This window comes from Conger conger, chromosome 9 (genome assembly GCF_963514075.1).
Source record: "Conger conger chromosome 9, fConCon1.1, whole genome shotgun sequence".
NCBI classification, from domain to species: domain Eukaryota; kingdom Metazoa; phylum Chordata; class Actinopteri; order Anguilliformes; family Congridae; genus Conger; species Conger conger.
The window spans coordinates 33,441,225-33,467,559 of record NC_083768.1 but is presented as its reverse complement, the minus strand read 5'-3'; the positions used below and the strand labels follow the sequence as shown (position 1 = coordinate 33,467,559).

The following is a 26,335-nucleotide window of genomic DNA, read 5'->3' as shown; positions in this document are numbered from 1 at the left end:
TTTATCCCAAACAAAGGGCCTGAGGTGGGGGCGCCCCAACTCCCAAAAGTGCGCCTCGCTGTGTAATGAGCGATCGGCCAGACGCAGAGCCAGCAGGTTTCTGCTTCAGACTCCAAACAGGCCTTACTTCCCTGGCCCTGGGGATGAGGCACTTTGCCCGACCTCCATCAGTGGCTATGGAGCTGTATTTATGTCTGATTTTAGCTATGTGAGTGACTCCAGCAAACAGCAGGGCTCCATTAAGCTGATAACTAATAATGTAATGCTGCCCTTGCTTAAGCCTGCGTGCCCCTGCGTGCCCCTGCGTGCCCCTGCGTGCCCCTGTGTGCCCCTGTGTGTACCTGTGTGCCCCTGTGTGTACCTGTGTGCCCCTGTGTGCCCCTGTCTGTACCTGTGTGCCCCTGTCTGTACCTGTGTGCCCCTGTCTGTACCTGTGTGCCCCTGTCTGTACCTGTGTGCCCCTGTGTGCCCATGTCTGTACCTGTGTGCCCCTGTGTGCCCATGTCTGTACCTGTGTGCCCCTGTGTGCCCCTGTCTGTACCTGTGTCCCCCTGTGTCCCCCTGTGTCCCCCTGTGTCCCCCTGTGTGCCCCTGTGTGCCCCTGTCTGTACCTGTGTGCCCCTGTGTGCCCATGTCTGTACCTGTGTGCCCCTGTCTGTACCTGTGTCCCCCTGTGTCCCCCTGTGTCCCCCTGTGTCCCCCTGTGTCCCCCTGTGTCCCCCTGTCTGTACCTGTGTCCCCCTGTCTGTACCTGTGTGCCCCTGTCTGTACCTGTGTGCCCATGTCTGTACCTGTGTGCCCCTGTCTGTACCTGTGTGCGCACCTGTAGAGCGAGAGAGCGAGAGAGCGAGAGAGCGAGAGAGCGAGAGAGCGAGAGAGGGAGAGAGATGGTGCAAGATGCAGAGTTTCACTGCCGCAGTCTTTTAATGCCCTTCTGTTGGACTCCTGAAGGTAAACGTTTCTTGCACCACATGGTCCATTTCAATAGCGTATAACCTTAAGCTCTGTAAATTCAGGTTCAGAAGTCAGTGCTCCTGTAGGAAGATATTGAGCAAATAAAGCAGCCTCATTTCAGAATGTCACAGCGTGCTCTCAGTGCAGTTTAGGATGCTCCTCTCTAAAATCACAGCTTTTACGAGTCTTTGAGCCAGCACCTGTGGACATTTAGCCATGGTAGCTGCGTTTTATTCTGCTTTTGACAGAAATGCAAGCTGCAAATCGGTCTCCTCGCTCTTTATCTTCCCTAGCAGATAATGTCAGTTATATCTAACTCTAAATACATTATTGTATTGCAACTGCAGTATTTCAGAATCCCCCGTGTTTCTGAATGGTTTCATTTGAAAAATATAAAATTGTGTCATAATTATGATTGAAATTATATAATATATAAGCACTTTGGGTGAACAAATTATTATATATTTCAGCTTTGACTAAGATACTGCTGTTGGCTAAATTAAGCATTATATTGTTTTATTATTGGATGTTTGTTGTGTGGAGAAAGGAAAATCCCCTGGTGAGCTGAAAGGACTTATATAAATCCCCTTGTTAGGCTGTGTCTAATTGTTAGGTGTTTTTATTTTTATAGTTAGGTAGTTAGGCTTGTTTGCCCTGCAAGCTGCTTTGATTTTCCTCATTGATTAAACCACAACAAAAGAAATAGAAACTGCAGGCAAGGCCATTACCATTAGTGCTGTTATTAAAAACATGCTGCAGCCTGTGGAACACGCAGCTCTGTCTCGGACAAACCCGCTGTTCAGGTGAGGAATGTTCCGGTAAGGCCTCCAGACCCAAACACAAACACAACACACTGTCCTGGCGGTGTTTCCTATCCGGCCGCACCGGCTCACCCCGGGATTGTGGGCCTGTGGTTCCTGTGTGCAATCCAGCAGGATTATTCAGCCCACCAATGTTCACTCTGCAGAATGCTCTTTTCTTAGCCTTTTGAAAGCACTTCTTCTGGGTTTGTATGGTTGGATTTTGACCAGGGCGGCCTGTAGCATAGTGGTTAAGGTACAAGACTAGGACCCACAAGGTCGGTGGTTCGATCCCCGGTGTAGCCACAATACCATCCGCACAGCCATTGGGCCCTTGAGCAAGGCCTTTAACCCTGCATTGCTCCAGGGGACGATTGACTCCTGCTTAGTCTAACCAACTGTATCTTGCTCTGGATAAGAGCGTCTGCCAAAATGCCATTCATGTAATGCAATGTAATGACCATATCCCTGAACCCTGCTGTGTTTCTGTGGGGGCCACAGCCCAGTTTTCCATTACTGCCGTCGGCCGATGGGGGACTGGCTCGTACACGCCTGCCGTTTCGCTCGTGTTCAGCTTTCGGCCGCTCCTAAATATTGCTCGTCATCCTCGGCTTAAGGCAAATTGCTGGCCTCCGTGGCCAAACGCATCCCGTTCATTGTGAATGAGACGGTTTGATTTATATTTCATTTTGGAAGGAGGCTCCTCTTGGAAAGGCCGGTGATGTGGTCTGATAAAGAGCTGAAAGGTCAAGGCCAGCCCTGATGGATGAGTCTCTATTGCAGACGTTCTCTCAAGAGAAATTGAAAGTTTCGGATTTATATAAAGGTGATTTATAATCTTCTGAGTCCACGCCTGCAACAGTTTCGCCTGTGCTGCTCAGTGTCCTTGTACACCCCTGCAACAAAAGGTTGAGTTTTTTTTACTGTGCTTCTTTCCAAAAGAGTTCAGGCTCCTAAAAGAAGAGTTTATGCCAAACCAATGCCACACCTCTCCACTGGGCATACATTCACTCAGAGCCTGGTTAGTGTGCACTACAGAGGAATGGTCTTAAGAGCTCATTTCACTTGAAAGGCATTCAAATTTGATTACTTGAGCCCTGGACATTTCCTGGGCTTCATTAATGGGTATGCAATTGATAAGTGTCCTTTGGAATAACAGGTAGTAGGTAGTACTTACTGATAGATGTTGTTATGTAATGTGCTCTGTTGTACTTTGTAGGTTACCTCTAGCCTTGACCAGATGTAGACCACTCCTTTAAAAGAGAGACCTATGCAGCTATGCCTTGTTGTATCTGTGGTGTAACATGGCCGTGCTGTTGTTTTTGGGGTCTGTGGTGCTGTTAATGAGCCCAGTGTCCAGTTACCTGCAGGAGCAGCGGAGGCTGAGGCATGTACTGGTTTAGCGCTGATATTTTTGGAACTGACGGAATGAGCACTGAAACGGTGGAAACTGATGCCGTCAGCAGTGACATGACGGACGCTGAGTCCGGGAGGTTTCTCCCCATCAGCCGGGAGAAAGGCCAGGCTGTTCCTGACTCCCCCCACGCTCCCCCGCTACTGAAGGTCCTCTCTGAGCATATGACCACTGCAGACGCCAGGACCGTGAAACCCGAACGCTTACGACAGACTCCGCACCTCTGCCGTTCCGTTCACAGCTCTTGAGCCATGAAATCAGATTCCTGAGTATTTATAACGGGCCTTTAAAAGCAAAGCAAACCAGGAGTTTGTTTTCCCGGATGTGTCTGTTATGTTAACGCCGATGGTCCCTGTCCAACTAATGAAGACGGCCTTGTTACCGTCCTCCCAACGGGAAGCTCTATAGTCTTCCACATCAGCGTTAGCTCCTGTGCTTTGAACATCCACACGGCTGCTTTCTCCTGTGAGGGTCAAAGATCCCTGTGTCCTAACGGAAAAGCCGAGCGGCCTCTCTGTCAGAGAAGGAAAGCTCCGGATCACACACTATGGCGGCTGCGTTAGCCTAACGAGCTAACACACTCACTAACATACTCACTTCCTTATACCAGCTTGTCCATTCACCGTGTCGATGCCCATACTGGATCCTGACGACCCCTATTGACCCCTCCCCTCTCGTACATCGAGTGTGAGTGTGTGTCAGAGTGTGTGTCAGAGTGTGTGTCAGAGTGTGTGTCAGAGTGTGTGTCAGAGTGTGTGTCAGAGTGTGAGTCTCGGCTACGTCAGGGCCCTGCTGTATAATGAAAGCTGTGAGCAACAACAGCTCTTTCTCCACAGACGAGTGAGAGCATCTGCTCTAATTGCTCTGAAAGGTTATTAACGGAGCTGCTGTTATTAAGACCAGGCCCTTCCGCCTCTCTCTCCACCACTGTTTGTGTGCGCTCTCATGGCCCGCTAACAGGGCTAGCAGAGCATGCACGCCACACAGACCACACAGACCACACAGACCACACAGACCACACAGACCACACAGACCACACAGACCACCCAGACCACGTAGACCACATACACCACCCAGACCACGTAGACCACGTAGACCACATACACCACATAGACCACGTAGACCACATAGACCACACAGACCACATAGACCACACAGACCACACAGACCACACAGACCACACAGACCACACAGACCACGTAGACCACGTAGACCACGTAGACCACGTAGACCACGTAGACCACGTAGACCACGTAGACCGCACGCACTGCACCCATAGCTTGTGATTGTCTGAGCCCTGGCTTGGTTGTGAACCTGTGTGATGTCACTACCTTTCCGCTCCCTGTTAATATGTCTGGAATTACTTCTGGATTTCCTGATATGGAAAAAACGAAACCGAAGAACTCTGATATTGGGCTCTGACAGTGATGGAATGGGTGATATCTTTATGTACTGTAGATGGCCGCATAATGTACAATTCTATTCAAGAATTGCTCTAAATAAGACCAGATGAAATCAGTATTTTAAGTCTGACATCATCGTCCACACAGCCTAGTTTTATTTGGCTTGCCCCTCATCTGATCTCTGTTGTGTTCATGCAGTTTGCACACACTGCTCATTGTATATATGGCGGTCTGCTCTGGGCTGTGGGGGTTAAACCTGTGTGCGGTATTGAGCTCACTGCAGTGGCTTATGAATGAGAGTCAGTTAGCAGCACGTGGAAACCAGGCCGATTAAAGCGGGGACTTCCAGGAAGCTCATTTCTCACATGCTTGTGGGTGATTTAGTGTGGCCTGTCTGGGCATGGCAGGGATCACCGCCCCCCTGGCTCTGCGTCCGTAACATCACCCCGCAGAGGTCTGCCAAACTCTGACCAGCCCATGACATCAGCGCCATTTTCGGAATGCCGACAACATCTGCTGACTTGGCAACCACCTCTCCATATCTGGCCACCCTGCACTCTGACCCTGGCCCCTCCTGGCCTCTCTCCTCCCCAGACTTCGGCGTCAGTGCCTTCTTAGCCACCGGGGGCGACATCACCAGGAATAAGGTACGGAAGACGTTCGTGGGGACCCCCTGCTGGATGGCCCCGGAGGTGATGGAGCAGGTGAGCGTCATGGTGATTTCCCAGAATGCCCTTTGGGGTGTCTACTGCAGGAAGGCGACGCCATCTTTGGAACTTGTGTACCTTTAGTATTGTTTAGAAATCACCTTCTGGCCATTATGAGGGCTCTGTAGGAAAACTGAGTTGTGAGACGTTGGTTAGATGAAACGGGTCTTCATTCGTTGGAGGAACCATATGTCCTCCTTTATATTTTCATAAAAAAATAATTTCACATTTTCTTTAATGTTGGAAAATGTAAATTTGATACATGTATAATAAGCACTATGATTAGACTCGCCCGTGTCCCAGTAAGGCATCCTGGCAGAAGAAATAATGAGAATTGCCATTTTTCCCCATAGGTCCGGGGTTATGACTTCAAAGCGGACATCTGGAGTTTTGGGATTACAGCCATCGAACTGGCGACAGGAGCCGCCCCCTACCACAAGTACCCACCCATGAAGGTAAACTGGAGAATACCTGTGAGTATTCTGCACTGTGTGTGACTGGACTGTACACAGTACCGTCCTGTGGCATTGTCTACGGTGGGTAGTGAACCGGGCTTGTAGCTGTGATGTTGATTACTGAACTACTTCAAGAAGTACCCAGCTGTATAAACAGATTGTACATAGTGAATGTAATCAGTAGAAGGCATCTTGTAAATGACAAAATTGTAAATGTAAGATGCAGTGTAAAAATTGATTGTACAAAGTTAGAGGCTTTGAAGTTATTGAAGTCAGAAAGCTGTAACTTCGGGCTTGATCTGAATAACATTGATTAGCTGTAATGGAGGACTCGTGCTTTGGGGAGCTGTGCTCTTTAGGTCTTGCCAGCTGGCGTTCAGGATTAGATCCTATGTCCCTCAGGGGCTGTGACCCCATCCTGTCCCGGTGCGCTGCTTCACAAGCCCTCGCCGCATTGCAGGTGCTGATGCTGACTCTGCAGAACGACCCTCCTGGGCTGGAGACGGGCGTCACCGACAAGGAGATGGTGAAGAAATACGGCAAGTCCTTAAGGAAGATGATCTCTTTGTGTATGCAGAAGGACCCGGAGAAAAGGTGACCACACACAGGCACACACACAGACACACACACATAGACCCACTCACTCACTCACTCACTCACGCACTCACACGCACTCACACGCACACACACACACACACACACACACACACACACACACACACACACACACACACACAGACACACACACACACACACACACACACACACACACACAAAGGCAGTGCTGTTTAGCTGTGTGTGTGAGGAAAATGTGATTCAGTGCACATCACCACATCACCTCTGCAGGCACAGACCTGGGCAGCCCTTTAATACCAAGGCCAGTTTTTATATGTGGTATGAGTCATTTTTATGTGTGTGTGTGTGAAGTGTTTCCCTCATGTTTAACTCTGTTACTGGCTGCATTACAGACCAGTCACTGTGTGTTTGCTCCCCTATGATTTTCAGCTTGTGTTGCTGAGGTGCTATAAACTAATTAAGGAAGAGGTTTTTCTTCCGTTTGTGGCTAAAACTACAGAATTCCCAACAGATATATTTCCTGTTATGCGTTTCCTCTCACCTTGTGGCACAACGGGCTGCTTTGATTGCTGGGTGTTACTTTTACAGAGTCCTCAGTCATCATTAGCCAGTTGCACATTAGTGAATGCCTTGCATTCACACTATTATGAGTTATAAGTTGTACAGTAGGTGCTGTGAGCTATGATCTAAGACTGTTTTTAACTGTGACTCATTTCAGACCTACCTCTGCTGAGCTCCTCAAACACAAATTCTTCACGAAAGCCAAGGTGAGTCCTGTCTGAGCGCCCCACCCTCTCACCCCAGATGCCCCGCCCTGAGGGCACCGGCGGGTCACTCTGTCGCCCCGGCCCGGGCGGAATCGGACCAGGTGCTGAATGTGTAGCGTGGGCCTACCGGAACATTCCGCTGGCCGCTGCAGGCGGGTTGCTATTGAAGAGCTGTGCGCTGTCACAATGGGGGGGGGATTAGCCTCCAGGCCAACTGATACAGGCCCTGCCCTAACAACTGGTGTGCTGGGTCAGCAGTGTACTGTTTGGAAGAACAGATCGCACCCCTTACCCCCCACAGACACACATTCACAGACACACCCTCCACACAGACACACCCCTCTTCCCCCTCTCACAGACGCACACCCCCTCGACACAGACACACCCCTTGTTAGTATACTATGAATCCATGGCAATATTCTTGAGACCACAGCATTTTCAGCAGGGTCGGACACTTCCAGCTACTGCTACACCTGCTAACGTTTGTGGTTAATTAGCACTTAGTGGAAAATCACATTCCTGCTTATCATTTGACCTGCAAATATTTCCCCTAAGCTTGCTCTTTCTCTCTAGAAGTGACTGACTACCACGTCTGTACACTGGCGACTGCATATCAGCACGGTAACTTTAACTGATAAATTACAAGGTCTCTCAGCCATAGAATCCCCCATGTTGTACACACAGAGGTCATTACCACGGGGGAGAAAGAGCTGAATCACTCCCATAAAGCTACACGTTCAAACGTTCGCGGTCGCTCGGTCTGCTTTGCTTTTCTGTCTGAGCATCTGCACCAGGACGACTCCTCATGAATGAATCTGTGTATATCACTGGCTCAGTGTTTTTGATGACAGCTCAGGGCGAATACTTTTTTCTGGGTCTAATTTGCTACCTATAACTGTTCTGTGACATTGTCCTTTATTTACGGTAGTGCTATCCAAGGTTTTCTTCCAGGAAAGTTCTTGACTTGCATTGAAGTGAGACAGATGATAATTTAAATGTACTGTGTATGATCACAAATATTTGATTAGAATGTTCTTAACTAGACATTGCTGAATTTTGAATAGAAATTCCCCCAAAAACACCTACTCTGAAAAGTAGTCATCTAATGCGCAATGTTTTTTTTCAACATTTTTCATTTTGTTTTCTTCTTCAGAACAATGAATACTTGCAAGAAAGGCTAATACAGAGGGCCCCCACAATAGGAGAACGGTCCAAAAGGGTAAGAGAACCGAGCAGAACCTACGGATGAATGGTGCCTGGATTTCAGGCAGCCCCTCCTTAGATTTACTCCGACACTCAAACTCCCCCGCGCTGCATAGCTGTCTCCGCCTCGTATGGCTTGTGTTTCTGCAGCCGGCGATGGCAGACAGGAAATTAGTCTCTTCAGAAGCACTTAATGTCACAGAGTTCCTCCTCTGATGTTCGGCTTGAGCTCTTACGCATGTTTCAAAAGACGATATCGTGGCGGACTTTGGATACGCCACTCTGTCATGTTATATGCCCCCCCCCCCCACTCATCCTGAGGCAGTGCCACACGTCTGAAGTTTCTCGGTTTTGTGAGGGGATTCTGTGTTTAATATAACCTGTTGCCATCTCTCTCTACTGTTTGAAGAGACCTCCATCTCTGGTCTGCTCATAGATTGCTTTTCGATATACATTTTCAGCGTTTTGGCCAAACTCTGTCTCGGCAGGGGGGTTGAGGGGTGCGTGGGGGCTGCCCGTGTCCGAGTGGGGCTGTGTTAAGCCGTGCTGGAGGGAGGGAGAGAGAGGTGGAACAGAGAAAGGAACAGATTAATATTTGAGCAGCGCAGTCGTACGCGAGGGAACAGCCGGGAAGTCTGGACACTGGAGTGGAAAACGGAGGATGATGATCGCTTCACCGTTCTGGGACTTTCCCCCGTTAGAGAGAGCCGGGGTTCTGTTTCATAACACTGGCCTGCTCACGTGTAGAAGCAGTGTGATTGGGAGTGCGTGACATGACCGCGCCTGCTCTCTTGGTATTGGTGGATTGCTGATTGTGTTTTTGTGTGCATGTGTGTGCGTGTGTGTGTGTGCGTGTGTGTGCGTGTGTGTGCGTGTGTGTGCGTGTGTGTGCGTGTGTGTGCGTGTGCGTGTGCGTTTGTGTGTGTGCGTGTGTGCGCGTGTGCGCGTGTGCGCGTGTGCGTGTGTGCGCTGCAGGTGCGGAGAGTTCCGGGCTCCAGCGGCAGGCTGCATAAGACAGAAGACGGGGAGTGGGAGTGGAGCGATGATGAGCTGGACGAGGAGAGCGAGGAGGGAAAGGCTGCTGTGGCTGCACTACGGGTGAGCGTCCCATTCACACCCCATTCACATTCACATCACACCCCATTCACATTCACACCACACCCCATTCACATTCACATCACATTCACACCCCATTCACATTCACATCACACCCCATTCACATTCACACCCCATTCACATTCACACCCCATTCACATTCACACCACACCCCATTCACATTCACACCACATTCACACCCCATTCACATTCACATCACACCCCATTCACATTCACACCCCATTCACATTCACACCCCATTCACATTCACACCACACCCCATTCACATTCACACCACATTCACACCCCATTCACATTCACACCACACCCCATTAACACCGCACCCCATTCATACCCCATTCACACCCCATTCACTCCTCATTCACATCCACACCTCATTCACATTCACACCCCTTTCACATTCACACCCCATTCACATCTCATTCACATTCATGGTATGGAAATTTTACCATTTTCAAGTAATTATACCAGATGTACCCTTATATCCAGTACACACCAAACTGATATGGGCGGATTAGGTTTAAGGTCCATGACAAAGTGTCCCCCCATGTGCTACAGCTCACCCTTGGCTTGGGCTCCGACTATGTTTCCCCTTCTGCCTTTGCTTGGCTGTTGCTGTTACCTCAATGCAATCATTCAGTCTGGATTAGATCCAAGCACAAATTGCAGAAAGCACAATTAATGCACTCAAGTGCAGTTTTCTTTTTAATGAGTCCAAATAACTCTCATGCTAGAATCAGCCAGACGCATTGAAATAAATAATTGTCACAAAACCGCATGAAGCAACTGATCTCTATTTACTTTAGAATAACTGTCTCTAAGTAAGTGACTGCAGTGCTCGCTTACTGTGAGTTATGAAGTGGCAAATATGTAAACCCAGATCAAATCAGGGTCAGTTTCTGAAGGAGGAAGGGTTAAGTAATGTTCAGACTTTCTTCCAGTGACCGATGAGGTACTGGGGTTGTGGGACGGGGGCGGGAGTCGTGGGGATGCCTGTTTGGCATCTCAGCTCAGCTCCGTCCGGCCTGGAAAGCCTCAGGGAGTCACCTCATAACTCCGGCTTCTGGCAGGGACTTACTAGAAGTCTGATAGGTTGAGGAGCACTGTGATGTCACTCACAGACGTTTCCCTCACAGGTATTTGTTGAGAGAGTTGTAGGGTACTGGTCAGAGGTTGTCTGGGAGACCTTAGGTAATGTGTCAGCAGTACAGTTGCCATTTAGTGGTTTTCCCATTAGGGGAAAACCACTGGTAAGAGCTACCTTTGACATGGCAAACACACGCTGGTCAGTCGTCCTCACAAGTTGGGTTGAATTTCTATTTCAGTTCAGTCATTTGAGGAGGTGAATCAAACTTAAAACCATCATAGAACATTACATAAAGGGTGAATTTCCTTATTTGACTGAACTGAAAAGGGATTGACACCAGCCTTGTTCTTAGCAGATGTTTCTAATTGTTTGTGTGCTTGGTTGTATGTATCAGTGTATTTCTCTTTTCTCTGTAGAAAATGTAATTATTTGAAGCCCTTGTTTTTATTTTCACAGCGCAGCTACTGCAGCTATGTATGAGATTCACCTCTTTGGCTGAATGTCGGTCTTATTGTAGGGCCATTACCCATAATCCATCACTTTTAGTGGCTGTGGGTACATTTGTAAATGTCCTTCGGATAGCCGCTAGGTCACTGGTTCAGTTTCATGTCACCCTGTACTGCTCCTAGTAACCGCAAAAACCGCAAAACTACATTTGTCCGTATTCCAGAGAAGCCGTTCTGACTGAACTTGTGTGTTTTTCAGTCTCCTCGAGTAAAGGAAGCAGCACAGCAGAATTCAGAGGTGGGTTCTAAATGCAATTGTGCTATTTTTATACATCGTAGTGTGTGTGGATCCGTCTTTAAAACTCGGCATACGTTTATGGTGAATGTGTTTTCACCTATAAAAATATGGTAATAAAATGTGTCTATTTCATTCCACGATGATGCACTCAGGGTAGGTTTTGCTGAAAAGAAGGCTAATATTGTTGAAGTAAAACAAGCCCATCTAATTGTATTGCCTTGCTTTGCTAAATTAACATAATTGAAGGCGAATTGCCCTAACCTGTTTAACGTTACAGCGCATTGTTTGTGTTTTTTCTGTCAGGTTTAAATGAGTGCCTGTTGTCTGTTTTCTAGATTTTTCAATCATCAGAGCCTTCAGGTAGTCACCTTCAGCCTTTAGCCTCAGCCACGGCCCCGACCCAGACCCCGACCCCGGCTCCAGCACCGGCCCCGGCCCAGCTACCTCAGCCTGCTGCCCCAGCCCCCACGCAGGCCCCTGCAGCCAGCGCTCTACCCGCTGCCCAGGCTCCAGCTCAGGCCCAGGCCCCGGCCGTGGCTCCAGGCCCAACCGTGGCCGCACAGGTACGGCACCTCCCAGACCTCCCCGCGTCGCGGTGTTAGCATTGAGCGTAGCATCCAACCTTTCACACTTCACATTACCCCTTTGCTCAACTGGGCGGCTACCAAATCGATTCAGCTGCTATGGTGTCAGCAGAATAACTGGCCACCTGCGGCATTTTAATCATCGGTCCCCTCAACCGCTACACCATACACTTTATCTGTACTAGACCCACCATTCACTCTCGGCTTACGCTTCTCGACATTTTCTCACAGCTACTGCGGATTTACTGTAAACGGCTCGGCCCGTGAGGAATGATACGGTGGTTTGAGGCCGTGTTAGTGATGCAGAATGTGAAGCGATTCCGTTCCCTGCGTCGAGAGTAAATGTTTACGCCTCCGGGGCTGTGTCTGGAGCGTGTGTGCGTTCGTCTCCCACGCGCGGCGAGCCGGGCTGGCGGTGCAGGTGTGCTCCGAGCCCGGCGGCTGGCGGGGGGGGTGGGGTGGTTGGGGGGAGGTTTGATCGCTAATCCAGCCGCCAGCTCATTTCACCAGGAGTAAGCCTCTCCCCGCTCAAAGCCGCTTTCCCCTCAAAATCCTCATTTTCGTTGAGCTGGCAGTTGGCGCTTGGCGTTTGGCAGTTGGCGGGTGATAGTTGGCAGTTGTGGTTGCCGCTGCTGGAGTGCTTTAGTTAGCGCCTCTAAACGCCTCGGTTTTTGTGCGCTTGTGTGTCCCAGCGTCCCATCTGAGCTCCTGCCTTTCGCTGAACCAGATAAAGAGGATGAAATATGGGGGGGATGTTGAGCTTGAAAGGGGCTGATATTTGCAAACACCCTCCAACAGCTGCAAACATCAAGGATTTTTTTTTATTTTTTATAGATTAAATCTTCTTTACAATTTCCCATTCCTCTGGGATCCATGACTAGGATTGTTAATTGCTGGTGTAATTGTATAAGATGTTTACATTTTGAGCTGCTGACCTCCTGGCTGTAAGACTTCAAACTGAGCGATGTTAAAACAATACAGCAAATGTTGACACAAGCTTGCACACAGGACAAATCAGAATGCTGGACGCCCCACAAGTTGCCCTCAAGGCTAAGTAATATTCATATTGATGAATATTCAGGATGAAGAGGGCACGTTCCTTGTGATATTCTCTGCTTACACACTTCTGCCATTTTCTCCTGTCCTAACCTCTTATTTCTGTTCCAGAACCCCGCTCCAGTTCTCTCGCAGGACACCAAGTCTCCCATTAGCTTGGTATTAAGGCTGAGGTATGTATCGTGTAGTACTTACTGTGCAAATGGCTTTGTTCAGACAGTCTGAACTGGATACAATTCAATGTGCTCATGCATGGTTTGCTGTCCTGTTTTGGTTCTCCTTTAGCTTGTGTTCATCCTACCAAAAACGGATGTATGGAAGATTCTGTCTTTCTTTACATTCCTCAGAGCCTTATTGTTTTCTGTACCCTAAGACTCCACTAAGTGGAGTCCAAAATGTACTCTACTTTTAGTTAGCCTGGATGACCAGAAGAGGGCAGCAGCATTCAGCCTTTTTTTCCTTTTATGACACGCAGTGCAGCAGTTATTGGTGCAGTTAAAATACCGAACCAGTGAATTTAAAGTGAGAAAAAGTAAATGCTGTTAATAAAAACAACAATAATCATAATGACCAAACATACATTTACAAATAAATACATTTAACAATAACCAAAGTGCATTACTAGTTGATTTAATGATAGATTATTTTATAGATTATAGATTCTATTTTAAGGGTAATTTCACAAATGATGTGTCTGTTAAAATCTGAATAGGGTTGATTCCATTATGATTTGTACACTGTTTGGGAGAAAGTAACAACCAGGAAGTTACTAAACTAGTAATTATACATTCTCCACAGTGTGAACTTGATCCCTTTTTCCTTTTAAATTCCACTGTGTCAGCAGTGTCACCTGATCTCTGCTGAACCAGGCTTTTGTGCTGACATTTCAGTGCGGATAGGCTCTCCCTTTAATTACCTCTCCTCTGTTTCAGAAATTTAAAGAAGGAGCTAAACGACATACGATTCGAGTTCATGCCTGGAAGGGGTGAGTATTTCTGCTGAAATGAAGCGTAATTATAATACAACTTAAAGGCTTATTAGTATCATATGCTAATAATAATAATAATAATTATATACTGATAATAATAACCTGCTAACAATTTCAATGTTGGCATAAATGGTGGGAGTGCTACAGGGGTGTGGAAGGGAACCAAAATGAAGAGGTGGGCCTTCAGTCTCTGTTGAGCGAGGGCCACTGTTGGAAACTGTAAAGAAATATCATCAAATGAGGACGCATCTTTGGGTGCTCTTGCAGGCTGGCGCCTCTCTGAACGCACTCCCCTCTCGCTCTCTCTCCTCAGACACGGCGGTCGGAGTATCTCAGGAGCTGGTGTCTGCAGGCCTGGTGGACGGCCGGGACGTGGTAATAGGTGAGTGAGAGAGCCCCGCCCCCGAGGCTGCAGAGGCCCAATGGCTGAATGCGCTGGTTGCTACAGCAACATCACAAAAGTCTCTCCACTATACCTGGGTTTGAGGTGAATCTGCTGTCATATCCGGGGCTAGCAAGTCTATTAACAACAGTACACCTTCGGCACACAGAAAGATTTTGTGTGCAAAACACTCCCTTCATACATTTAAAAGCTTCAATTGAAATGATACAGTATGCGGTAACACTGGTTAACGTTTCAATCATGTGTAAACTATCGGAGCCGCTACTCTTTGCTAGAACCCAAAAGGTATGGACTGCACTGGATGCTGTTAAAGGACAGATTTGTGATGTGTCGTGCTATGCAGAAATGTGTGGGAAATGTGTGCATGCGGGTCAGAGTTGGGTCCAGTTCTGCTCTCAGTGCAGAGGCTCTTCTCTTACCACCACCTCTCTACTCCTTTCAGTTGCTGCTAATTTGCAGAAAATTGTCGATGAGCCTCAAACAAACAAAAATGTCACTTTCAAGTTGGTAAGTTATGAAATATTATTTGCTGTATACGTAGTGCATGCTTCGAAAGCTTCCAAGCTGTTCCCTGCTGTGATGGTTGTTGGGCTAACTGGACTACCACCACTGACAGTGATAGTAATGGTTAGTAGTAGTAGTAGTAGTAGTAGTAGTTGTTGTAGTAGTAGGAGTAATTGACAGACAAATATAATTAGAAAAATAATTTTGAATTGTAAAATTATGGCCTAACAATTTTGTTTGTACTTCTAGGCTTCAGGAGTGGAAGGCTCTGAGATTCCTGACGATGTTAAACTTATGGGATTTGCACAGCTCAGCATTAGTTAAACCATAGTACTACTACCAGGGACACCACTTGCCTAAAAAAAAAAGAAAGAAACAGAAACAGTATGGCACACCTGTGCATTTTAATGACTTTCATTGGCCTAAAGAAACCACTACTGCCAAAGAGAAAGACCTTGTCATCAGCCCATAGGAAGCAGAACCATTGAATAGGATGTGCATTGAGGATGCGTTGTACAGTGTAGGAATCACAGTTAAAGGTTTACATGTGTGTGTAAAAAGACGCAATCATCAGAACTCGCCCGTCTCCCATTTCCTCCTTCCCGTCTTTTTCGGTCTTTGTAATTTAAGACGTATGTTTGCACAATCTGAACCAACTCCTGCAAGTCCTGGTAATGTAAAAAATGCCTTATTTACAACAGTACTACTGAGAAAATGCTGGGGCTATCCCCGGTTTAGTCGTGGAGCTTAACAGTAGATTGAGTTTAATGTGGTTTCAGTTACTCGTGTTAAACCTTCACATTTTGGAGCTGTGAATGCCAGCCATCACAATGCCAACACCTTGCCATGTAAGCCAACACACAGACACACTCACGCGCACACACACGCACACACGCACACACGCACACGCACACACACACACACACACACAGATTTTTCAGCCGAACATGGAGCTGCAGTATCTCCCCCAAAGCACTTGCGTCCATCGCAGCTGTGTGTGTGTATTGAATGATGAAAGCGTTGCATTGAAGTGGCTTCGCTTGGCTGCAGCACAGTGCGTTTGGATGATAGTCTGCTTGAGCACTGGCCAGAAACGCCACCAAAATCCAAAACCCGCCACACGGAGAGGGCTCCGAGGTTTGGCTGTGGGACAGGTTTAAGATGAGCACCAAACTGTTTCACCTTGAATAAAAGTGACACTCCCATTGCAAAACAGTGTGAGCGATTCCAGGTTTTGCTAAATGCTCATGCGCTTCCCTTGTGGAATTCCATCATTTTATTCCAGCCTGCCTCTAGAAATGCTGTGGATCAGAAGTGCTTTTTCCATCCCTGCTTTAATCCATTTGATTAATTTCCTAATTTGTCATTCTATGGCAAGGGTCTTAAATTCCAGTCCTGGAGGGCCATCGTCTCTGCTGGTTTTTGTCATTTCCTTTCAATCAGCCGCCAATCTGGGTCTTGGAAACAAGCTGTGCAGACTCTTCCACCAATCAGTGACTTAAATTAAGCACTTTAGCACAGGAACGCATCAAAAACCAGCAGATACAGTAGCCCTCCGGGATTTGACTTTGTGATCCCTATTCTTTAAAAGTAAAGGAATGTTAAAATGTCATTTCTTTAAAGTGCCCACCAAAAGATGTTTGTCAACTTCTGGTCAATCATTTGAAATACACAATAAATGTCAAGTCGCATACAATTATGGACATTATCTTTTTAAGGCTTGAGGATAATGCTAAAGCCCTACAACCCAAGGGTCTGGTCCCAGAAGGGGTCGCAGCTCTGGTGCCCACCAAATAAATAAATGGTCTATTTTCCCCTTGCTAGGCCTCCACAATCCTGCCCACAGGCGCAGGATTGGCACCCCAGCCCAGCCCTGACTATCCCTCTTCCCATTCAAGTGACATTGACTGTCCGAAAACAGGCCACTCATTCTCCTCAGGGCCTGGAGCCAGAAAGAGGATTGGCCAACCCTCTGGTGTTCTATTGGCTGTTTCAGACTTTCTCAGACTACGTTCTGGCAAAAAGGCACTTTTTTATATAAGCGTACCCCACTTATTCACGATGTATTCCACAGCTCTATATCTGAATTCTGATCTGCACGGTGATGTATTTAAATGTGTACATATCTAGTATATATTAAAAAACTTTTTAAGAAGTTTAACGGTGGAGTAACTGAAGCCACACAGTTTGCCGCGTTAGTGTCCGTTCGTGGGCTGCGGCTCAGACTTCGGATTCGGAAAAAAGTTTCTGGAAAGGAGACCGTAGCGCACGTTAGCTTCACGAGGATGACAAACAACTGCAGAGTACTTGATTAGTAACTTTAGAATGTAAATAATGAAATTTGGTGTTGATTTGTTTTTATACTGGGTGTTTCACACTTGGCCTTTGTATCTTAAAAGAGGAGAGGAGGTGGAGGCACACAGAGGCCGGAAAAAAGAGAAAGTAAAATACGCGTTTTTGTTTTTGTTCGCTTTTTCTTTGGCAGTCGATATCGCGGTAGGGTTTGATCCAGAAACGGCCGTTCTCTCTCCCTGCTTCACTCGTGGCCTCGTGCTCGTCTCGCTGGAGATGCTTTCTCTCATCAAACCTTTAAGCCTTTTGAATTGCACGAGTGAATAGAGTGCCAGATATCACAGACCCTTTCTCTCAATCTTTCTCAGCTTGACAAAACTGACCCACTGATGTATTTGACTGTGCACGCTTGAAAACTTGGGGTTATCTGTCTCTTTATAATTGGTGTTCGTATTCCCTAGATTGCCATGTGTAAACAAAGAAAAAATGTATTTTGTGATTTTTGGCTAGTCCTTTTTGAAACGCCACTCCTAATTTTAAGGAATATTGTGATGGTGGACTTGTATGTCAGCATGTTTTATTCAGCCTACTGACTGCTCTCAACTGCCTATTGCTTCTCTGAAACTACAAAGGAAAAAACAATAGTCTCATTAGCTTTTCATGAGTTTACGCTCATGAGTCGAGCTACAAGAATACGCACACACTCTTAATAGTGATGTCATCTGTAGTGTTTGAACTGTGCTTTTGTTCAGCAGTCTGTGTTCCCACAATGCTTTGCGATGTCACAATATAGTGTCAGTGATTGTGTGACATCATTTGTCCTCATTAATTCTCCATGGCGGGCAGTTTTTATTGGCTTAATGTTTTATTGGTCAAATATAAAGTTGGATGTAGTGGGCTGTCTGACATTTGACATGAGAATTGCATATAATCAATCTGATGTAAGTCGTGGTCTTTCTTGATTTATGTAGCACTGTATGTTAAATCCTGTGAATTGTAGAGTAGTGTGACTTGAATGCTTGGATTGGGAGAGAGTTTAGTTATGTCAAGTTGATTTGATTTTGATTTTATGGGTCTCCTGACAGAAGATGCTTATTTACCAGTAAATGTTTCCGTCAGATGTACAGTTATCATTATGTCTGGCCTAACACTCCTCCACTGTACTTCCAATAGCACCTTTTTCCCATTGTCCATTCGACCGGTCACCTTCGATACTCAAAGCCCCAGTGGAACCTCACAAAATATTGGCCCAACGTTCTCGTAAGGTTGTCACAATAACGTGGCGCACCATTGTGGTTTAAAATGATATGTTTGGTGGTGGGTGTTATGCAGGCTAGTGTTATTAATTGTCCAGCAGGTAAATAAATGCTTTTTTCTGTAATGGTATTGATTTAATTGAGGAGTAATAATGAGATTTAGGTATTATCCCAACCTTGAAGTATTGAGTGCCATTTGCCTGTACTTGACTGATGTGGCTCGTATGGCTGTGTGATTATAATCCTCCTACGATCAGTGGCACCCACTGGATTGAACCCTGGATCAAACTGCATTCAAATCTTCATTTATTTGATTTTGTTACACTTCTTTATTTTTGTTTTCTGTCCGTTTTCTTATCTGTGATAAATCAATCTTAATTAGCAGCATTGTATCAGTGGGACAGAACACCTTTACACATGACTTTGTGTGGTGTGGATTAAAAATGCAAAGCTGTAAGATATTTCAGTTTCCCTTTGTTTTATTTTCAAGTTTTTTTTTTTGTTTCGGATTTCAGTGCATGTTTCCATAATTATTATTTTTAATCAATAAAGAATGAACTTGTCAGATCCTTCTCCTGGTTGTTTTATTTAATGTGTCATCATAAAGGCAGTGGATGTAATTGCAGAGGTTCAGTATTCTCACTGTAAGAAGGGTGAGTGTGACTGATTCTCCCTGCGTGTGTGATTACTCGTGGTAATTGTATTTGTGTTTGCCTGTATGTGCTGTTCATTGCTGATGTGCTCTTGCTGTATGCAAACACACTCTGCATCTTTAACACGGACACAGAGCAACGGGGACAGGAAATATTACTGCAGTCTGAGACTACAGGTCTGATTGATTGATATATATATATATATCCACCTCAACTGGAATACATTTTTTTATTTTGCTTTGTTTGTGTTTGTCATTAAGAAGAGAAGAGAAGTGAAGGAAGAATGAAGAAGAGAGTGGCCGCCTTCATATGAACAATGCATGTTATAATAAAGGGATCCAGTGTCACTGTGACCTTTTCCATCTTTAAACAGGATGATACTGCAGAGTGTTCTAGTGTAAAGGGACGTACAGTATATTTACAATACAAAATCTACATGTATGACTGCTTCTCAACATTCAGTACATATGAACAGTGTGCAAATATGAAAGAATGGTGTAATCGCATACAAACCACAAATCTCAGTTCAAATTTGAATCAGCTTTTTAATGTACAAATAGTTTTTGTTACTTATCAGTAATACAAGATGTGCTAGTACACGTGCGTCTATAAAAATAACTGAAATTAAGAATGAAAAAAAGGACAGAATTATAAAAAGTATTTTTAAAATCTAAAATACATTCACGGTTTGACTGTTTCACTCCAATAATATGATGTACTTTCATTTCCTTCGAGAAATTATATTGTTATTAGTAAAAATGTTTAAAATATAATTATTAAACTGGAAATACATGATCTGCTTGCAATATGTTAGGACTAATATAGTTTAGTCTTCTAATGGCAATTATGAGCCCTTAGTTTTAAAGATGGTGACTTCATTTGTTTACATGGTGTCTTACTGGTTTGTCACATACATGCAAACATCAGTCTGTCTTAGCCATGATTTATTAACGCAAAGCAGTGAGCTTGGTATATCTGATCTGTTAACAGTGTCTTAGTGGTCTACAATAATTTCTCCAGCGTGGAAAAAATACATCTCGGAAGGAGTAAGAAGATAATGTACTTCCTATGTCAGTCCACTAGATGTCAGGGTCTTATTTTATCCTCCGATACTATATCCTCTAAGGCAACAATTCTGGCAACAATTGGTTTAATTGCAAAACTAATCCATTTCAAATGTGTATGTTTAACAATTAATAATTGATCTTAATAATTGAGTTTTTCGTTTGACTTTAGATTAGATACCTGACTGGCAGAGAAATTTAGGTTCCATTGTTAATCCATTCTCTTGAGCAGTTACACCATTCAAACCAGTCAAAGACACCATTAACCCAGCAGGTCATCCATCCATTTGTTGTCGTTCATGATGTCTGGTGATGCTGCTGTGTCCATACTAGCTGGACTCATTTGTGCCATCCCATCCAATTTTGGACCTGCTGTGTTTGGGATGCCTAATGGGGTACCAAAGGGATCAGATGCAAATATGTCATCAGCAAACAGACTTTCCTGATTGGTCATTGTTGGATTTGCCACAGTTGATTGGCTCAAACCCAGGAAGTCATCAAAGGTGTTCGAGTGTCCAGGAGATGCTGTCATAGCCGGGTTGTCTCCACTCTCTGAAAAATCAACTGTCCCAAATGGGTCATCAAGAAGAGTTGAAGACAACGGAGCTGAAACGGTACCTAAACCACCAAAGTTGTTGTCAAACACATTGGAGGTGCTTGCAAGACCTGGGATTCCGCTGTCGGAACTAAATATGTCTAGGCCGACCTGTTTGGCTTGGGATTCATCAAGCTGAGGTGCCAGCTTCGGATCAAACTGATTACCAGTTTTGTCAGGTTGAACAAATGCTTGATCAGGAATCACGAATCCACTGTTGATCCCAAACACATCAAGCTGATCTTCCCCAGAATTAAGTGTAGAGTGACTGGTATCTGAGTGTGACATATCACGTATGCTTTGAACGTCTGGTTTTGGTTTGTTCGGACCAAATGGATTGAGGGTCTCAGTGATACTGTTATCTACAGAGCCCCTGTCACTCAAGTCTGTGCCTGATGCCGCTAGCTCCACACCAAATGGACTTACAGTGGTATCTGTATGTATTTGGGGAAGTGAGTCTCCTGATTGGTTAAGATCTACTCCAATGGGTGTGCTGAGATCTGGAAATGGAGGATTTATCTCCCCATTACTGTTTTTCATTTGAGATTGATAGACTGGCTTTTTGGATGAGGCGAACGCATCTGTGGTGTCTGTCCCAAGAATGCGGGGACTAGGACTGTGAACAGTAGAATCAGATCGGTCCTGGATAGGGTCAGAAACGCTCTGCGTTATTGGAGCACTGCTGGCTTCATTCATGCCATTTTCATTCACTTCCCCTTGCATGCAGGCATATTGATTCTCCTGAGACTCTGCTATGTCTGTGTCGCTGGTTTCTTCAGCTTTGATTGGGAGTGAAGGATCATGAATATCTTCATTGCCCTTTTTTTCACCTTTGAGGAGCTCATCACCCTTGAAAACCTCTGAAGCATTCTCATTGGTCACATCTGACACCTTACCTGGTGAGTCGGTATTAATCTCCTGGGAATTATTTGGGTCTTTCTCCTTCTCTGTTGATGACTGGAAAAATTTTCCCAGGATGGATCTTGGTTTAGCCTCTGGTTTCTTGCTCTCCACAGGTTCCTTCTTGTCTGTTTTCCCACCAGAAGAAAAGAGTTTGGATATGGGGCTTTTACCTGACAGTTTAGACCATGACTCCTTTCGAATGTGTGTCTTCCCATTCTGTTTGTTAGAGGGACCTTGGGCATTGGGTTTCTCTGAGGCCTTCGGCTTCTCCTCAGCCATTTTGGATACATTCCCTTGATTAGCATCAACCTCAGGAGTGTTTGTGTCTTCCTTTTTGTCAATTCCTGTTTCTGTTGGTTTCAATCTTGCGTCTTTGGAAGATACTCTAGATTCTGGATCCATATTCTCAAAATTTACTTTTTTGTCATCCTGTTCCCTCTCATGTTGCTCCATATTAGTCATTTCCTTTACTTCTTGTATAGCCTGTTTCATCAGGCCTTCGTGAACACTGTCCCCAACTGTGATGGAAGCCTCAGACAGCTCTGAAATAGCAGAGGTAGGTGGAATGTTCATGCCCGTTTCCTCTGGTACATTTGTTTGAGAAAAATCCAAATGTCTTTTGCTTCTGTAATCTGCTTCTTTCTCACTTTGTTGTAGTTTTGTGTAAGGATTATGAATTTTGTCAGTGCCACCCTCATTTAACTTGTCCTTTAATAGGGAATCCTCAGTATCCACTTCCGAGGTCAATTCTGTCAAGTTATTAATCTTGTCATGTTTAGGATCAACTTCAGGGTTGCCTCTTTTAGATGTGTTGTCATTATTTTTAGGTTCTTTACCTGCACCGGTTGTCAGTGTATGTTCCTGCTCAGTGTCTCTGCTTGATGCAAATCGAACAGATTTTCTCATTTTAGCAGAGGATGTGTTCACTTCATTTGAAATGGACCAGTAGTCTTTTACTGTAGTTGGCACTGTGACTACATTTTTGCTTGGAATAGAAGCCATTGTTTGAGATTTTTCTGTGTCTTTAGGAGAAGTATAAGGAGGTTTAAACTTTGTTGGTGTACCTTCTTGGAAAAGTGCAATTTTTGATGCAACCTTCCATGGTTGAGAAGCATCGGATGATGTGGAAGCTTGAATGAATGATTCTACCTTGGCCTTCTCCTTCGATGCTACAACAGGAGAAGAGCTGGTCTTGTTTTTTGGTGTTAAAGAGGAAGGGTCTGTTGTATTCACATCTAGCTCTCTTGGCTTAGAAATTTTTCTGTCTGGACTTTTTAGATCCTTCCCTGAACCATATTTGTCTTGAGAGAATTCTGTCTTTTTCTCAGTGGTCAGATTATTCGATTTATTTTTCTTACAGTCCTGTGGCACCGAATGAATACCACTGTTCTTCTTTTCTGGCGGCCAACTGATTCTCAATTTGTTCCGGGCATCTGAACCTTTCTCGGTCTTCGCTGCTTGGAATTTTTTATCTGGCGATGGAGTGAACATCCCAGCAGGGGGTTCTAAAATGACCTCTGTAGCCTTCACATCCCTTTTGGGAACATTGTCGTTGCTTGTGTCGTTAGCTTCTTTCTCTTTTGCCTTTGGAAGCCAGCGGTCCTTGTGCTGTATATGACCAAATCCCTCATCATAATTGCCTTTTCTTTTGAAAAGCTGCTGATAATGAAACATGCAGTAGAATTCCCCATAAAGTGCTGCATAGTTCTGAATTCTGTGACAAAGAGAGACAAGAAACAAGCAAATGAAATGAATGTGATCAGAATGCTGTTTTTCCATAAATGGAAATTACAACTGGTACAATTCATGATGATATTTTTGGAAGGTTTATTAAGGCTTTGAATGTCCATTAAATGCAGTTTAATATACTGCAGTAGGTAAGATATCAGAGTAAAAACTGATAGATTCCCATGAACAGCTTGATGCAAATCCTTTGTCTTTGAGGTTCACTATTCATGTCATGGTTTATTAAAGCATGCTTTGTTCATGGTGTGATAAGGTTCCTATCATCAGAAAGGCTTTTTTGATTGTCAATACAATATTGCATATCTCACCTCAGCTTTTTGTTACAGTGTTTACAGCAAAAGCAGTTGTAGTGGAGGATTAATTTATCAGCCACCATTTTCTCCATTGGGTAGACTGGTGCCAAACAAGCAGAGCACAGTTCCGTTGGAGGCAGCTGGAACTATCATAACATCACCACAATTAGAAACTTAAATGACATCAAAATTATTTCATGTTAACACTTTACTTTCATGGTAAATTGAGACTGAGAAGCATATGCCATATAAATGATTCTCCCTGCCATGATAGTGAATGAATAGGTTGTTTTACAGCATACACAATAAGAAAATTATGACAATTGAAGTGTGAACAGTCACCATGAGATGGGAGAGACTGAGATTGATTTTTGTCGCGGAGGGTTGCCATTGGATACATCCTGTACATATATATGTAGATGTGTAGTGAAGCAGACACTTTTTTATTCATTATTTCCACTCATAAAAGTTGACAGATATGCAAGTTCAGCGCAACATATTTATTTAATTGCTTGCTTACAACAATATACATTTCAAAAAAATTGTTTGGAAATGTGAATTGTTTGTGGATTAATTAATTAATCAACAAGTTACTTGTACATAACACAAAAGGAGCCTACATTTACAGTAATTATAGAAGAAAATATTATGAAATTATACAAATGCAATCAAATAAAATAGTTATACACAATACTATAATAACAACATAATAAAAACAAAAGAACAAATCACAGTGGATAAAACATCTATATTACATGAGAAGCACAACAGGAGATATATAGCATTGGATCTATGAGTGATAAAACATTAAGGAATCACCCAGAACCTCCTGCAACACTGAATGAGCATTGCACTGAATGTGATATTAATGTTTCCCTGCCTTTGAGTGGCCAAAGGTGACAAAAACCCTTCCTTCCTCTTTGCATGTGTTTTGTGGATTTTCTGAGTAAGTGTGAACAGGTCTCCGGATAAGAGGTGATGTCATTACTTCATATCTGGTAGGGTTGGCAACTACTTCATAGGTAGATGAGGTTTTAGTTTCAGATTGCTTAGTAACAATTGTTGAAGTTGTAGAGGAGACAAATTTGTTGCCAAAGCAGTCAGTCTTTTCATATTTTTCACTGACAGTCTTGGTGCCCACAATTCCAGCAGCCTCTGGGATTGTCTGTACCTCTAGCACGCTAACTTTACGCTTAGGGCGAAGTGTACTGCTGACTTCGCCCTCAGACTCCTTATGAGCCGAAGGCTGACCATGGTCACCGTTAACTTCAAGAGAACTGGGACTGTGCTGTGTTCTCTCAGCTCCCTGATGAGTGGTGGCTGAATGAGACCGTGGTGTTTTAGGAGACTCAACAGGTTTTCTGGCAGCAGATTGAATGGAGATGAAGCAAGGAGAAGAGGGAGAAACTGCTTGTGGTCTGGACGTGGGTACTTGTAGTACTGGCTTTTGTACTTTCTCTGATTTTCCTGACAACCCAGTTGTTTGCTTTGCATTTGTTCCTGATGCTTCCCTTCCTTGTTCTGTTTTGGTTCTGCTGGAAACGATACTAATCTTCCTTATGTTATTTGGTGTGGCAGGACTTTGTTCTGTTCTCAGGGATTCATTGAAGAGCCCAGATAGCCCAGCAATATCAGACTCTGTTTTTAAATTTGACACAGAATACAAGGCCTTTTTTATGGCTTCCTCTATATCCATAAGCCTAGCCAACGTTTGCTCTTTCAAATTAATTATTTCTGCACTTGCTCTTTCAAGATCACCGAACACAACCTCCACCGAGGATGTACTTTCTGAATAATCTTTCAGTGAGTCTGTCCTTTCAACATTCTTTTCCATGTTGGATTTTCCCTCATTTACATTTTTGCCAGGGGCAACAAACCAAGCTGGCACATTCTCAAATACATTTTTCAAAGATCTCACATCAACTTTGCTCGTCTCTCCTTCTATTTCCTCTACCTTTGAGAGAATTATCTTTAGTTCCTCTCGCTTCCTTAGATTTTCAAAAATCTCCATTGCCGCCTTCACATTACCTCTCATAATTTCATCCTTATGGACTGATAGTCTTTGCCTACGTTCATCTTCTGTCTCTCTTTTAGATTTTTTCTCCCTGAGAATTACTTTATTCTCTTGTACTTCATGGCTGTTGTTATTACAATGACTATTGTCTGTGGAAGGGGTATGTGTTTCAGAATGAGAAAAAAGGCTTTTTTGAGAAGCACTGCTACATTTTAGTCTGTCCAAGTGAAGGTTTTCTTGGTCTTTGACAGACATTTGCTTACTGCAGGTGTCTTTTGTAGCCATTTGCTTTATTTCATTATTGTCCTCTACTCGAACCACACTAATTTTTTTGGGTACGACCGGATTAGTGACCACAACACTCTTTTTCCTCCCTCCAAAATTCTGAAGAGCTGCCTGAAAATCGAGATGGATCTCATTACTGCTGTCACTATTCTGAGAATCCATGCATGTATGGATCTCATCTGCTTTATGCGTCCTCTGATGTTGCTTCAGTTTCTCACTCTCTGCTCCTATACAGGTTTCAGTTGAGTCATTACGGATGTGTTCTGCCTGCTTGTCTGTTATAGCCTCTGTATATTTAACTTCTTTTTTAAGTTGTTTAGTACTTCCATGACTTGTCTCGGTGTTCTGAATTATCTCTTTCTTGATGTGTTGATGTTCTTTTTTGTCAATGACATTTACAGAATGATGCTTTTGTGACTGGTCACTGTCTACCTGTACAGCTTCTGTAATGTGTGTTAAGTCCTTGGATAGTT

The 26,335-nt window shown here is 44.6% G+C and overlaps 3 protein-coding genes across 4 annotated transcripts in view; 1 reads left to right on the top strand and 2 right to left on the bottom strand.

The window, feature by feature from the left end:
- Positions 1-18,874, top strand: part of LOC133137926 (serine/threonine-protein kinase OSR1-like) — a 70,972-nt gene extending 52,098 nt beyond the window's left edge. Inside the window, exons 6-18 of one of the 2 annotated variants that reach the window (XM_061256344.1) lie at positions 5,166-5,275; positions 5,632-5,733; positions 6,194-6,327; positions 7,028-7,076; positions 8,230-8,295; positions 9,255-9,377; positions 11,188-11,226; positions 11,562-11,789; positions 12,978-13,039; positions 13,799-13,851; positions 14,168-14,236; positions 14,700-14,764; positions 15,011-18,874. In XM_061256344.1, coding sequence (XP_061112328.1) covers positions 5,166-5,275; positions 5,632-5,733; positions 6,194-6,327; positions 7,028-7,076; positions 8,230-8,295; positions 9,255-9,377; positions 11,188-11,226; positions 11,562-11,789; positions 12,978-13,039; positions 13,799-13,851; positions 14,168-14,236; positions 14,700-14,764; positions 15,011-15,085 — 1,175 coding nt within the window. In that variant the 3' untranslated portion in view covers positions 15,086-18,874. The remainder of the gene's footprint in view (positions 1-5,165; positions 5,276-5,631; positions 5,734-6,193; positions 6,328-7,027; positions 7,077-8,229; positions 8,296-9,254; positions 9,378-11,187; positions 11,227-11,561; positions 11,790-12,977; positions 13,040-13,798; positions 13,852-14,167; positions 14,237-14,699; positions 14,765-15,010) is intronic. The other variant, XM_061256345.1, reaches the window with a different exon arrangement.
- Positions 18,875-19,493: 619 nt separating this feature from the next.
- Positions 19,494-23,905, bottom strand: LOC133137924 (uncharacterized). Its single transcript, XM_061256342.1, has 2 exons — positions 23,579-23,905; positions 19,494-23,238 (listed from the first exon to the last, which is right to left on the bottom strand). The coding sequence occupies exons 1-2, from the start codon at positions 23,653-23,655 to the stop codon at positions 20,289-20,291; spliced, it is 3,027 nt and encodes a 1,008-aa protein (XP_061112326.1). The 5' UTR covers positions 23,656-23,905; the 3' UTR covers positions 19,494-20,288.
- Positions 23,906-24,048: 143 nt separating this feature from the next.
- Positions 24,049-26,024, bottom strand: LOC133137925 (xin actin-binding repeat-containing protein 1-like). Its single transcript, XM_061256343.1, has one exon. It carries the CDS (start codon positions 26,022-26,024, stop codon positions 24,429-24,431), a length of 1,596 nt encoding a protein of 531 aa, XP_061112327.1. The 3' UTR covers positions 24,049-24,428.
- Positions 26,025-26,335: the final 311 nt, after the last annotated feature.